This window comes from Anabrus simplex, chromosome 2 (assembly GCF_040414725.1).
Source record: "Anabrus simplex isolate iqAnaSimp1 chromosome 2, ASM4041472v1, whole genome shotgun sequence".
In the NCBI taxonomy this organism is placed as follows: Eukaryota; Metazoa; Arthropoda; class Insecta; order Orthoptera; family Tettigoniidae; genus Anabrus; species Anabrus simplex.
Window position 1 is genome coordinate 661895647 of NC_090266.1, and position 15923 is coordinate 661911569.

Here is a 15923-nt window from a genome sequence, read left to right on the forward strand (position 1 = left end):
AAGTGATAAATATCATTGCAGTTCCGTATTGAAAATTACTACACTCATAAGAATTGCTAATTAATTTATTATTTAACCACCAATTCAATACATTTCATAGGGGGAGAGGCATCACATTTATTGCATTCACATAAGACATACAGACATAAAATTCGTAATATTCAATACCAAATGTATTGAATAGGTGGTTAAATAATAAACTAATTAGCAATTCTTATAAGTATATTTTTAGTCCTTCAAGGTGTTCTGTTTCAAAGACGACCGAACTTTGTTGACACTTTAACATCAAATACGGAAAGATAGATGCAGAATATCAACTATATATCTTGCATAGTTCATGAACAGGCAGAACAGGCATGCAAATAACATCACATTTAAAAATCAAATTTATTATTACTATCACCATCATAATCATCATCATCATCATCATCACAGAAGATGTTACTTCAGGAGTCATAATTTCTTCCTATTAAAATGGTCTTTAAAAACCGATACTTTTCCGTGAAGAATTTGGACGTGTTTAGTACCATAATACTTATATTTTAGGGCAAATAGGCTTGTTTCACTGCATAACTCGACAACTCACTTTTTATATTGTTGTGCTCTCTTTCTATTAGCAATGTTTCTCAAAACAGGAAGAAGTGTTCAAGATTTTTACACCTTTTGAATAGTGAAATCACCTGAAATTACGTGTGTTTCTCCCCAGAGTGCCTGCGCGCTCATCAGTTTGATTGATATACCTCTCGAAGACTCTGGCGACTAGTGTACCATAGGGACACCTCTGCAAGCCTCCTTTGGATCACATACAGTGACAGTGCACTGCGCTGGAATGTACTTGCTATTTCTATAATGCCTTCCCTTGGATTTTATATCGAAAAAATAGTTCCAGCGAGAGACTTTAATTTAATTTCACGGATTGTGAATATTATATAAGTATTAGGTTCGTTAATAATTTTCATTCAAGAAATTCCAGTGTTTCGCTGCAGTGCGCCAGTGAGATCTGCAGTTGGATCGCTAAATATATATATTCCATTAGGCATTTGTAATTTCTGATTGTATTCACTGTTTTCTGCGTGTTCGTGATAGTCCAAAGTTGAACAAAAACGCTCAGTTACTTAGAGGGAGTAACACTAAAGAAAACAAACCAAACAACACATTCCATCTGTGCACTCACATAATATGACAAGAACCACTCATCCTTCTTCTAGTGAACAGGAAACTTCAAACATGAGATAATCGACAGAATATACCAAATTATAGCAGCCGGACTGAGTGGCTCAGACGGTTGAGGCGCTGGCCTTCTGACCCCAACTAGGCAGGTTCGATCGTAGCTCAGTACGGTGGTATTTGAAGGTGCTCATATAGGTCAGCCTCATGTAGGTAGATTTACTGCGACGTAAACGGACTCCTGCGGATCAAAATCTCGGCACCTCGGCGTCTTCGAAGAGCGTCAAAAGTAGTTAGTGGGACGTAAAAACAATAACAAAATTATTAAATTATAACTGAGTGGTAAAATTTTTTAGCACGTAAAAAGTTGTTTTGAATCTATATTTTATGATTTTTAGGATGTTATATATTCTTCTTAAGAATTTATAGGCTTTTACGGTAACAGGTAAAAATAAGAAGCATCATATTAAAATATTGCAATAACTATTGGACCTACGTTAAAATGTCTGTTACTGAAACATTGTAAATCTAAAAAGTAGCTTGATTATTCAGGCAGTAATGATGAAATGTCTTATGGAACTATTTATCACTATTAATACATATTGACAATCTATTTTGTTTACGAAACTGTGCACCTATAAAATCACTGCATCTACAGACCACTCATTTAATTCGTGCGCCTATCATGACACTGAGCAATGAAGTATGTTGACAGATTTTCAGGAGTAAAATCTCTTCCATCTTCTGTTAAAATCCGCTCGAATATCTTAAAACTGCGTTCTATGTCACAGGAGGAAAGAGCTGTGAACTTAGCGGCGATTTCCTCAGCATTTCAGAAATGTGTTACTACTGCGATGATCGTAACGAAACATTGGGACAAAACGAAGCAGTTCACTGTCTGCAGTGTTCTGTATTCTGTAAATATGTCACTCTGATCCCTGCAGCAGAAGTGAATTCACTTCAAGTACCCCGTAACCGTGATTAGGGTTTTCCCAGTTCCTTTTATGACTGATATTGTATGTATTATCCCCTACTATATTCCTACAAAATGAGAAAATTCTACCGTTAATATAGACTGCGGAAAGGAACATTATAGCTGCTGGTAATTTGACGGGGTATTGCATTCTGGGGGTAGGATATGTTACGTGCAGTGGTTAGCGAGACAGGAGAATCCTTTTGAGTATGAAAGCGTTTTGAAACTGATATGGCTTAGGATCATACTGCTTAATTCTTTTAGTACAGTATTTAATTTTTGTTCCTAAAATATTATCTGAATCAGCTAAGTACATTGAAACTACTTCATTTGATTTATTTTAAACATTGTATTCCATTTTCGTCCATAAAATATTAGCGTACATATCGTGAAACTATGATAATTAATTTCTCTTAAATATTTAACTAAATTGTGTTTATAAAATATAAATTGAATTAGCGTGGAAACATTTTATTTGACTTCTTTTAAACAATAAATAACTATAAGGACTATTTTTATTACATTTATATTTCTTTTAGTTAATTCATCATCATCATCATCTGTTTACCCTCCAGGGTCGGCTTTTCCCTCGGACACAGCGAGGGATACCACCTCTACCGCCTCAAGGGCAGTGTCCTGGAGCTTCAGACCCTTGGTCGGGGATACAACTGGGGAGTATGACCAGTACCTCACCCAGGCGGCCTCACCTGCTATGCTGAACAGGGGCCTTGTGGAGGGATGGGAAGATTTTAAGGGATAGGCGAGGAAGAGGGAAGGAAGCGGCCGTGGCCTTATGTTAGGTACCATCCCGGCATTCGCCTGGGGGAGAAGTGGGAAACCACGGAAAACCACTTCCAGGATGGCTGAGGTGGGAATCGAACCCACCTCTACTCAGTTGACCTCCCGAGGCTGAGTGGACCCCGTTCCAGCCCTCATACCACTTTTCAAATTTCGTGGCAGAGCCGGAAATCGAACCCGGGCCTCCGGGGGTGGCAGCTAATCACGCTAACCACTACACCACAGAGGCGGACTTTCAGTTAATTACTATGTAAAATAAAGGGTCGTGATTAACTCAGTCGCTTAGCTGCCGATTTTCCACCCAGAATGCTGAGTTTCGAATCCAGGTCAATCCTGGGGTGTAAGTTTCACCTCAAAAATTATGTGGCACCAGGATGGGAATCCGGCCTTACACCCGGGGCTAAAACTAAAAAAAATGGGCCTGGGTATACCCGTCGACCCCAGAAATAGTTGATATAAGATGGAAAAAAGGACATTTCTATGTCCAATAAGCATAACACTGCACGTTTGAATGATTAAAATTGAATTGCATGGATGTCTTTGCAAGAGCGCTATAACTCTCTCGTCCTAGATCATTAGTATATTTTATAAAGTAAGAGAGATAACAAAATTTTATGCCATTATCTTCGTTCTTTCTTTGTTTATGAGTTCAGTGTTGTAGTATGCCTCTATATAACATACGTTTACATCTGAAAAGTTCAGTCTTTCTATTTCATGTTTTAGGGGTTATTAGGATACTGCAGATAACTCCTGAATTACTGCTTTCGTTTTGATATGCCGAAGTTGAAGATAGTTTGTACTTCTGTTCCAGCGTCTGCCTGCCTACACTACATGATGTCTGGCAGTAGTCTTATCAAAGTCAGGCCTAATTCAAGACAATACCACAGATTCTTCACACTGGCAGAAGATCTCAACGCTATTCGATGGACTCCTACCAGCAAGAAGATATCAAAAGCAATGGGTAAGCACACATTCATATTTTAACTATATATAACAACATAAAATACCAATCGCTGCTCATTCTGACTAGTAAGGCCGAAGCATGTTGATTGATGAAAGACACAGTTGGACAACGGAATACTATTATGTGTAGACCAGAGTTTTTCAAACTTCTTGCCTGAAGTATCACCTGTTTCGTTCCGTCTTCTAAGTACCACCAATACCTAAATTCTAGAAACAATAAGGAAAAATAAATATTTAAGGTCTGAATCGTGTTCTGAAAATTAATTGTTAATGTTTTAAGAAGGTCAAGGCTGGAAGCAGAGCAAAAGTCTCATAGTCTGTTCACTGCCAGAAGGTAGGAGAGGTATGAAGAATTTTCCTTTAGATATCAGGGACCACGCTACAGTTCATTATAAAACGATCCCTTCCTAGTATAATTTTAAGACTTCATTCTTGTTTTTAAGTTACTCGCCAAACTTGTTGCGTACCACCAGAAAACCCTCTACCGAGCGAGTGACCACGTGGTTTGGGGCACGTAGCTGTCAGATTACATCCGGGAGATAGAGGGTTCGAATCCCACTCTCGGCAGCCCTGAAGATGATTTTCCGTGTTTTCCCCATTTTCATACCAGGCAAATGCTGGGGCTGTGCCTTGATTAAGACCAAGGCCGTTTCTTTCCTGCTCCTAGCCCTATCCAATCGTCGCCGTAAGACGTATGTGTGTGCCTATATAACATAGACCTAAGTCGGTGCGACGTAAAGCAAATTCTAAAAATAAGCAAAAAAACCCTCAAGTACCATCGGTGGTATGCGCATCACTAATTAAAACCACCTATGTTGGCTAATACGATGCTTTAACGACGTCGTGTCACGACAGGGAAACAAAGAAGCTTTCAGCTGGGTTTAGGACCAATACCTCATTTTTGTCTTAATGTGTGAAGTTTGTTTGGCTTTCCTGACTAAATATTTTAAAATGCTATTTACTGAGCAGTTTATGATGGAAATGGCCTTCCATCCCTCTACTTTCTGTATAGTACTCAGTTAAAAGAAGTAATTGCAAGTGAATGTTGTGACTCCTACTACTCGTAAAAAGGTGGGATCAGATCGATTGAAATGACACTTGGTAGGATGATCAATAGGACATCAGAACATCGCTGTACGTCCACCGTTGTTACACAGTATGACAAGCTGAGCAGCTCTAAACAGGAATCTGGCAGATTTTTCGTTTATGTTAAAACATATTGTATTAGTAAGCATGCACGTTTCAGTATAGGATAATTCAGAATAACACAGCACTTAATATGCTGTGCAGGATCCGTGCGGTAAGGCCACCCTCTGATGATACCTTTGATAGTATCACCATACCAAGCGAGTTGGCTACGTAAGTGTGAGCTTGCATTCGGGATGTAGTATATTCAAACCCCACTATCGGCTGCCCTGAAGACGGTTTTCCGTGGTTTCTAATTTTCACACCAGGCAAATGCCGGGGCTATGCTTTCATTAAAGCTGACCGGTTGAGTTGGCTTTGCGATTAGGGCCGCGCAGCTGTGAGCTTGGATCCGGGAGATAATGGGTTCGATCCCCACTGTCGGCAGCCCTGAACATGGTTTTACATGGTTTCCCATTATCACACCAGGCGAATGCTGGGGCTGTATTTTAATTAAGGCCACGACCGCTTCCTTCCCACTCCTAGTCCTTTCCTCTCCCATCGTCGCCATAAGACTTATCTGTGTCAGTGCGACGTAAAGGATTGTAAAAGAAAAGAATTATTATTATTATTATTATTATTATTATTATTATTATTATTATTATTATTATTATTATCATTAATTCGGAACTTGACATCTAAGGACAACGTTGAACAACTACATTATCTTTCTTCCTCCTCCGCCGGGCTGACTGGCCCAGACGATTGAGGCGCTGGCCTTCTGACACCAACTTAGTAGGTTTAATCCTGACTCAGTCCAGTAGTATTTGAAGGTGCTCAAATATGTCAGCCTCGTGTCGGTAGATTTACTGGCAAGTAAAATAACTCCTGCGGGACAAAATACTGGCACCTCGGCGTCTCCGGAAACTGTCAAGAGTAATTAGTGGGGCGTAAAACTGTAACGTATTATTCCTCCATCGCTCCTTCATCCTTTCACTTGCTAGTCCTATCTTCTCCTCATTCCAGATGTTGTTTCTATCCGTAGATTCCTGGAAACCCTTTCATATTTTGAGTTGTTTTCTGAATCTTAGTTGTGTACATCTACCTGTCGACTGTTGGCTTTTAAAATATTTTTAAGTGTCTCAAGCTTCCGTGTGAATTTTGGGTTTGGTTTGTTGTTGAAGTGATTGAATCCTCTCTTGGTTTGCCTACTGTGATTCGTTCTTACTAAGCGTCCATAAAACACCAGTCACCTTTCTTTATTGTGTCCGTTATTCTCTCAGTATTTCTATATAGTTCTTTATTATTATTACTATTATTATTATTATCATTACAGTAATAATAAAAAGCAAATCATATTCTCTTTAGTGCGTTTATGTCATTATTCTCAATGTGCCAACCTCCACTCACTGCCATCTTTCAACTGGCGTGGTGAGAGGACTGACTTTCGAGTTCTGGGCACCAAAAGCCATCGGAACAGGCTTGTGAAAAAACGAACTATTACATGGAGATACCGAGTAATTAGGCTATCTTAGTAAGCTGCATACAGTTTATAGTATACCTCGTGAAAGTTATCTTCCTAGTACTCTTCTTCAGTGAAGGCATGACTATCTATTGTCTAACAGTTAATAGTAGAACTGTAGAGGATCCAACCAGGCTTACGTACATACGTAAACAAAGGATAAAACTAAGGGATTAGAACTGAGATGTTGTTTCTCAAGCTCTTCATTGTGAGCAGACATCACGGGATGGTTTCGAACAGGCCGTGTCCTTCCCAGGGACGCAGTAGCCCGCAGACGTCTTTCTACACTCCGAAATGTTATGCCTGTCAGTTGTCGTCTATCCGGATAGCGTTCGTGATACAGGCGTTGTGCCCGGTATTAATTTCGTCTAATTTCTCCATAAATGATTAACTTATCCAAATACTCGTCACTGGAATACATCACGAGGCAGTGGATACGCCTCGTGTTGTGTTGTGTTGTGTTGTATTGTGACTTGCCTCGAAGGAGGGGAGTTCACGCAGCTACATACTTACCTGCCATCGCATGTTATCGTTCCAATACGGCACACCTGTGGCTACGAAGTTTGGAACATGTACGACGTAGCTAATTGATAGCCTGTGCCCTAGCCACAGACCATCACCTCCCCATTCTCGTGCAACCCATTCAATACCCTTTGCCACGATACTTACGGTCCATTATAGGGTAAAATTTAAAAAAAAAATCACTCTGCGGAAGCTATCAAGTATGTAACCTTACCAAACCAAGTGAACTGGCTGTAAAAAAATAAAATAAAAATACATGTCTTGCGTAAGATTCGAACCTTCGAGCACCGTCCACTGTCACAACTCCCACCACGCCACTGTCAAGTGAGCTATTACGAGTATTGACATGCAGCAAGCAGTTTCCAGCGTATACGATACCTGTTCCTGGTCTGTGTGTGTACCACCTGTTGTAGGGTACATATTCTTCCTATCTGTGCTAGTTTTACGGTTTCATTCGCGGTACATACAATGAATTAATAGTGGCGCTCACGATTTCTGCTAATTTTAAGCCCTTAATCATATATCTCGTTATATTGCCATGGTTTAGGGGGAGGGACCAATGTATTTAAGAATTGTAGTAAATGCGACTGGATGCATACAACTAAATTACAAGGGGTTGGTGAGCTGGCCGGTATGGTATATAACCGCTGTCTAGAAAGTCAAGAATAACGGCCGAGAAGGTTCTTTCTGCTGATCACGGGACACTTCGTAATCTGCATACCTTCAGGCTGAGCAGCGGTCGCTTGGCAGGCTAAGACCCTTCGGGGCTGTTTCGCCATTGGTTTAGGTTCCGTATAACATCATCCGCAAAATGCCTTATCTCTGATTACAGTCCTTCACTCATATAATTTATGCGGGGTGTTAGGGGTATACGTGCAGATCTTTTGCTAGTCGGTAAATAAGAATACAGCTCAGAACATATGCTATGTACTTTTTACCTTGTCCTATTAGTCTCCCCATGAATGAGCCAAATATTTCAGGACTTACTGTGTTTTGATCGGTCGTATTACGAAATTCTGGTTATGTCATACTGCCCTCGTGTAGTAGAGTACAGTAGCAGAGTACAGGGGTTGTTGAACCTGTTTGTTGTCGAAGGCCAACACATGTCGCTGTGCCTTCTCCTAGCCGATGGGCAAGTAGGGGTGGTAGAACCACATGCCAGACCACTTCCTGTACTCGAAAACCGGTCTAGGGTACTCCGTGAGAAGTACACGTAATCCTAAGCGATGTATCCACTCTTGTACATTTTCATGTTGCCGCCGAGTGCTATTTTGTCATCATCATCATCATAATCATCTGTTTACCCTCCAGGTTCGGTTTTTCCCTCGGACTTAGCGAGGGATCCCACCTCTACCGCTTCAAGGCAGTGTCCTGGAGCTTCAGACTCTTGGTCGGGGGATACAACTGGGGAGTATGACCAGTACCTCGCCCAGGCAGCCTCACCTGCTATGCTGAACAGGGGCCTTGTGGAGGGATGGGAAGATTGGAAGGGATAGGCAAGGAAGCGGGAAGGAAGCGGCCGTGGCCTTAAGTTAGGTACCATCCCGGCATTCGCCTGGAGGAGAAGTGGGAAACCACGGAAAAACACTTCCAGGATGGTTGAGGTGGGAATCGAACCCACCTCTACTCAGTTGACCTCCCGAGGCTGAGTTGACCCCGTTCCAGCCCTCGTACCACTTTTCAAATTTCGTGGCAGAGCCGGGAATCGAACCCGGACCTCCGGGGGTGGCAGCTAATCACGCTAACCACTACACCACAGAGGCGGCGTGCTATTTTGTACTCGTACAAATCTTTTTCTATAAATGTAATTATTGTGCTATTGGGATTTGTATGGACATTTTCGTTGGCTGAAATGGAACTGAGCATATAACGTAATTCATAACCAATACCTCAGAATAATTAGTTTTAAAATTGTCAAGCTTCAGGACTATGCCCCGTAGAAATTCAGTCTTTACTACGGGCTACGACAATTAAAACAGTATGTGAGGTGGAATATCCGTACCAGCGCATACATGCGAACCAAGTGTTGTGTAGTTGTGTGTGATTTATAAAACGTCAATGACATTACTCACTGCAGGAGCGTAGCGTGGTTTTCTAGTTAGAGGAAGCTGTCAACTAAAAGATGTTTTGGAATTCATTTGCGACTATCGCTAAAATTACCACAGTCTTCCTTTAGCTTTTTAATTGTTACTGAATGTTTATGAAGGCATTTAAGTAAAATATTGTTTATCCCACTCCTTGTAAACTAGATCAACTCTTCGGTTTTTCATGGATAAGTAATGTAAGAATTAAGAAAACAAAACGCACCTGAGATAGTCAACATCTCAGAGAGAGAAAGAGAGAAAGAATGAATATGAAATCATTCTGAACGTCGGGGAAGTACCAGAAAAACTACTATAGTGTCCGAGTAGGTTCAAAGTTGATTGTCGTAACGTGCCAGGATGTTCAAAATCTGAACATGGATATCGCGTTCGAAATATACAATAATTTATTTTTGACCCCTATTTTTTGCTAGGTGCTTTACGTCGCACCCACACAGACAGATCTTATGGAGACGATAGGATGGGAAAGGCTAGGAGTGGGAACGAAGCGGCCCTGGCCTTAGTAAAGGTACAGCCCCAGCATTTGAATGGTGTGAAAATGGGAAACCACGGAAAACCATCTTCAGCGTTGCCGACAGTGGAGTTCGAACCCACTGTCTCCCGGATGCAAGCTCACAGCTGCGCGCTCCTAACAGCACGGCCAACTCACCCGGGTTTTGACTCCTAAAGTAAGTCCTTGGGAGCCTAGGAAGTAAACAGTAAGTAAAAGCCAAACCATTTTCCTGTTCTCTTTAAGGGTTCCGTTGTACTTTTTCATACCTATTTTATGCTGCTCTTTTAAACAAAAGCCGGGCTGAGTGGCTCAGACGGTTGAGGCGTTGGCCTTCTGAGCCCACGACCAGTTTCGGTAATGCAGCCGGTTTATGTTAAGAGTACAGAAGCTATGATTTCGATTGTTGGATATAATTACATGGTAAAAATCTAAACCATGAATATCTACTGAAGATCCGTCACCGCACTCGGTAGGATCGGCTTTCTTTTCATATACACCGGGCGAGATGGCTATGCGGTTAGGGGCGCAAAGCTGTGCGCTTGCATCCGGGAGACAGTGGGTTCGAACCCCACTATTGGCAGCCCTAAGGATCGTTTTCCGTGGTTTTCCATTTTCGCACCAGACAAATGCTGGGGATGTACCTTAATTAAGGCCACGGACGCTTCCTTCCCACTTCTAGCCCTTTTCTTTCTCATCGTCGCCATAAGAGCTACGGTGCGACGTAAAGCAAATTCAAAATAAAAAATCTTTTCACAACCCCTTCCAAGAAAATATTGTATCCACGCTACTGGCCTCGACTTACGCCCTACCCACTGAAATTATCTTGTGGGTACGCCACTGCATCCACTCACCATTTAAGTTACAATGTAAGCCCGATGAATGGTTGGATACTCAAAGTACACCACCAGAAAATATGCGGTTATGGCTCAAAAGTACCAAAGAAAGGTAAGGGACGGGATCTAGTGTTTAAAGTAGAATCCGAATCAATAGAGCGTGACTTCCCAATCTAAAAATGTTTCATGCATTGACTGCGATTGAAGCCTCGGCCGTCTTGATGAGAAAATAGAACCATTGGAACTGAGTTATCACGCCCGCTAATTACAAAATAGTTACCCGCACTTTTGATGGTGCCATTTGAGGTTCCAATCAGTCCCCGGGCATGTGACAAAATATATAGGCCAACCTATAGAACTTAGGCACGCATCTGCGATCTGTCTTACTAGTGTTAGAATAAAAAACTTTTTCATAACTTGTCGAGGATGCACATAGCTTTGGCTTCTTAGTGACAAAACGGTCCATTTTCAAAAAGAGTTACTGATATGGCACAGAATGAGAAACTAACATGCAGCTCACAATCCTGTCACAGTCTTTCCAGCGCTGCAACTTAAACACAGCACATTTCTCAACCACGGTACAAGTCCAGGATCCCTAGGACATTGTTGTTTCCTGGAACCGATGAGCAAAAGCTGACACGATGTTGAAAGCTTGCAACTATTTCTGGCCGTGGCCCCCGTTATCTCGGTGGTCACGTTCCGGCCCCCCTACTGAGTACTCCCTTGCTAATTGCCCTTTTCCTCATCGCTTGACATTTGTCAACACACGGTTACATTGCCAATACTGAGGCCTCTACAGGGAAATAACTCCACGCATCACAATCGTAAGTGTTTGCCTTTCATTCGAGCAGTACAAATGTGGAGAATTATGTATGCCCTATTGAGCCTTGCTAATAGATTCTTTGTCGCTACGTTAATTTAACATTTCGGCGTAAGTTTTTAAGTTGATCGTACCGTACGTAAAACAACGGCTGATCCTCGCTCTAGTTTCAGAAAACATTTTGGTCGGCCCCCGGGGCCCCTGCCCCCTTGGCTGCGCCAGTGCATACACACTAACCATCATTTCTTTCGATAAAGAAGAATGCGCAAATATTTTTAGAAAACACAACATCAATATTGCTTTTAGAATTGTCTGCACCTACGCTAAACGTTTTTACAAAACACACAATTCAAGCACATCAACAAACATTCACAATCTGACGTTTACAAATTGAAATCTGCCCTATGTAACGCCAGTTACGTTTGTTAGATAAATTTTTAACCAGCCATAAAGGACATGTAAACGTGAAAAAACATACTAGATATTCGGCCATGGGAAATCACATGAGTGATTCCAATCACTCGTTTACGTCCATAGATCAGGATCTGGAAATCCTAAAGACAGCCAACAAAAGTATGTTGCTCAACATATACGAAAACATCCACTTACAGTTCGACGAAGGGTTTAATCCAAACTTTAACCTAAACGAAATATCGCAAAAAATCAACGTTTAAATCAATGAATTAGTAAATGTCATGTCAAATAATAGAAAATTCACCACAATGCCGGGACAAGCGATCGCTCCTCTCTCATAACTAAATTATCCTATTCCCATACCCTCTTCCCAACAACAGCAGACCGCCCTCATTACCTGTAAGCGCTCATTCAAACGTCAATACGACGTGAAAGCGTACGCAGGACGGAGCCCGCTCGAGGGCCCAAAGGACGTGGGAGTACGTACTTATATTCAGCAATTTCTGACAGTCTAACCATAATTTCATATTCACTCTTAGCAAAATCTTTTCTATTTTCTTTCTAGACACCCGGGAAACACAATACAACGAAAGATAGTTCCTTATTTGATACTTTATAAGCTCCGTCATATGTCAAATACTTGGAATATACTAGAAGAGTTCCCACACTTTACAATTGACACAATGGTCAACCAGAGTTTAAAATAAGACTGCAACAGGACAACACCACTTTTATTCATACACAGCGCGCATTAAGAACTGCAAGAAGAGGATCGTAAACGCCCTACCGCAGAGAACAACATTAGAGTAGAATGTGCATTTAGCAATTAGTCACCTGACTAGTAGATTTTTATCGCTACACGGTTTTTATTACATATTCTCATTTTCACATAATTCACCTATGCTGTATGTATATCATTGTTTTAGTACACAGTTCGAAAAAATTAGGGGAACATGTTTCGTAACATCTGGTATGTGAACGTTAATTTGGTAAATGGGGTTCCAATGGTCCTACAGCATACCTTGAGATCTTAGCTACTCAGGGTATGTCAAATCGAAGTTGTGCTCCATCTGTAGGCGTAGCCATGCATCAAACTGTCAGGTGACCCCTCAAAACAAAGTGAATAGCGGTGCGTCCGTGTGTCGTTTGTGAGATACACAGACTACTGCGGTCATTTGAGCACGTTGTACGTCAACCAGCACATCCCATGAGATATCTTAACGAGGTTCAAGTCACAAGGGTCATCATTTTGATCCAGGAAGGATGGACTTTTCGTCCTGTTGCTGTGGATCTCAATGTACCTCCTCCGGTTATTCAACGCTTGTGGAATCGCTACAATGAGACAGGCCAGTTCACAAGGAGGGTTGGACAAGGTAGTGGACGCATGACAATCCCACAGGATGACCGATATCTGACCATCTGTGCGTTGCGGCGTCGTTCAGCAACTGCCAGAGAACTGCAACAGAACCTCAGGAGGGTCACTGGAGTCACGTTTCTGACCAGACAGTAAGGAACAGTTTAAGAGAAGTGTCCTTACTACCCAGACGTCCTGTTCGAGTGCCCCGTTTAACGCAGCAACATCGCGCAGCTCGCCTTCTGATTGCCCGTACCCACGTCAACTGGCAACTTCGCCATTAGAGACCTGTGTTGTTCACAGACGAGTCCAGATTTCCCCTAACACAGCGTGATAGATGTCATCCTGTATGGAGACGCCGTGGTGAGCGGTACATGCCAAATGTTGTCCAGGAAGGCGACCGATTTGGAAAAGGTTCCGTGATGGTATGGGATGGCATCAATATTGATGGCCGTACGGATCTTGTCGTTTTCAGTGGTAATCTTACCGCTGCGGGGTACATCGAGCAGATACTGCTACAGCATGTGTTGGTTGCTGCATACGATGTTGGCCCTCAATTGGTACTCATGCATGACAATGTAGCTCATGTAGCGCGTATGCTGGAATTGCCAGCAGTAAGTCCCGACCTTAATCACATCGATCATGTGTGTAGTAGGCTTGACAGAAGTGTTCGTGGACGTGTTGTTCCACTACAGATTCTCCAAGACTTCGAACAGGCTTTCATTGAAGAATGGGACCTGATACCGCAACGTGACCTCCGTCGACTTATACGGAGCATGCCACGTAGGTGCCAAGCTGTGATAATGCTCGTGGAGGACATACAGCATACTGAAGCTCTCCAACTGTGATAAAAATCTGCCCTGGAGTACTATTATCATTTTGTTTTTGCCCCTATTTGGACATTTCCGTTTGTGTTCTGAAAATGAACGCGAATCCATCGATGTTCTTTTGTATACTTCAACGTTAAAGGATAACGGTTTAGTTGGTAATATACCTGGGTGTGAGGTATTGTTTTTTGGAGCATGGCATACGTTCAAAAGCATGTTCACCAAATTTTTTGGAACTGTGTATTTTTAGAGTGTATTTTTGTTATTTTTTTAATATTAACTAGCTGAACATGTTTCAGATGAACTGAAACATATCTTGGTAATATGTAAAATAAATATATTTCCATTATTCTCTTAGGAGTACTTGTAAGTCAATAGGGAACCATCATGAAGTTTATTGTGCATATTACATTTTAGCACCAAGCATCACACATTTCGAGATTTGGAACTATAGTTTGTAAATTCCTGCTTACTTAAAGGTACCTGTTCCCTCTGTTGCATGGAGTATACAAATAAAGTCACACCCGGCCTCTCCATTCACATAATGCTTAGGCATGGAGCAAAAAAGTATGTCAAGTTTGACCTAAATAATTCCATTCCTGGTATCTGTTGTTCCTAGATGGCGCATTATTACGTTAATACAGTTAATCGTAAAATCTGCCACCCATTTCACGTCCAGAGGGAATGTTCTCTATTGATCGCGGTTCATTACCTGACGAAGTAACAATAGAAGTAACTAGGTTATCACTTTCAATGTTTACATAAGCATTGTAGCCTAGTTATATACTGAAAAAAAATCACTGGCAGAGTCCTCCTGCAGCATTAAAATATGTCATGGCACTGTAGAGTGCAGAAATTTCAGTAGAGCATGCACTTCAGTTGGTGAAAACATATTACTTAAATTGACCGTTCCCACTGTTACTGTGAGGATCATGACACTATAACACAGAGAAAAGTAGAATGGAGTCCACATATCGATATTCAGTCAGACTAACTATTTCTTGACAGTTGTAGATGCGGGAGGTAACCCTTGCTTAATCGACACCACTCTACCTTGTTTACGAGCTGACTTGCCGATTTGTTTTGCTGACCTGGGTTATGTTTTGTTATTTCAAGCGACAATTCTGCTACAGGGTAATTTATCCTTACCTTTCTTCCTCTAACTCCGTGTGACTATTCCACGTTTGTATACTGGAAGGATTCCATTAATTATTCACAAAATTCTCCAGATCAGATGAAGATAAATTCTTTTTCTGAGGGCGCTCTTTCGCAGCTGTCAATAGTTTGTGAGAGACGGCCAGAGTTGTACCCTTGCCAAGACGAAACCAGGACTGTAGTGCCCTGGGCCTAAATCTATGAAGTCTTCTTGTCTTAGGGGTGGTTGTTGTTCGTTGTAGTCACATCGTCCTCTGATTGGCAAGGTACGGACGAATAAATCAAGTACGTGAAATGAAAGAAAGCTTAATGAAAGTGACATTTATTTCACAAAATCACAAGATTAAAATTTGAAAAATTAAACACAGACTGAAAGATGTTATGTTATGTGATGTAATGTCAACCAAAGTATAAATGACGGTACACAGCACAACCAATGACCTATCTAACTAATGAAACCGTTGTCCTAGATTGAACCCTTGCCTCTACCAACAACACAAACACAATAATATTAATTAAGTAGACACCTAAGAAAATATAAACGCAAACAAAAAATATTAAAATAATCACCACCGTCATATGATCGTCCCATTTTATCGGGTATAGTATCTGACTAGCAATGGCCCAAATTCTTTTCTAAATGAAGTCACACTATCATTACAGATCCTCTCTCGAATATCCAACCCCACCTTCGCTACGATAGGTCATACATTCGAAATAATACGACCTACCAAGCTGGTGGCTGTTAATGTGGATCAGACACACCTCCAATGTGGGTGATTAAACATGAAAAAATGAAGTCCTAATCCACTGCCACTAATGAAAAATTTAAAGACGACATGACTTAACGGTTGT

The 15923-nt window shown here is 41.4% G+C and overlaps 1 protein-coding gene across 3 annotated transcripts in view; it reads left to right on the top strand.

The window, feature by feature from the left end:
- The window catches only part of LOC136864335 (inactive phospholipase C-like protein 2), a 786053-nt gene that overhangs the window by 160667 nt on the left and 609463 nt on the right, over positions 1–15923 (top strand). For all 3 annotated transcript variants that reach the window (XM_067141176.2, XM_067141177.2, XM_067141178.2), the window contains exon 2: positions 3750–3899. In XM_067141176.2, the coding sequence (XP_066997277.1) occupies positions 3750–3899 (150 nt within the window). The remainder of the gene's footprint in view (positions 1–3749; positions 3900–15923) is intronic.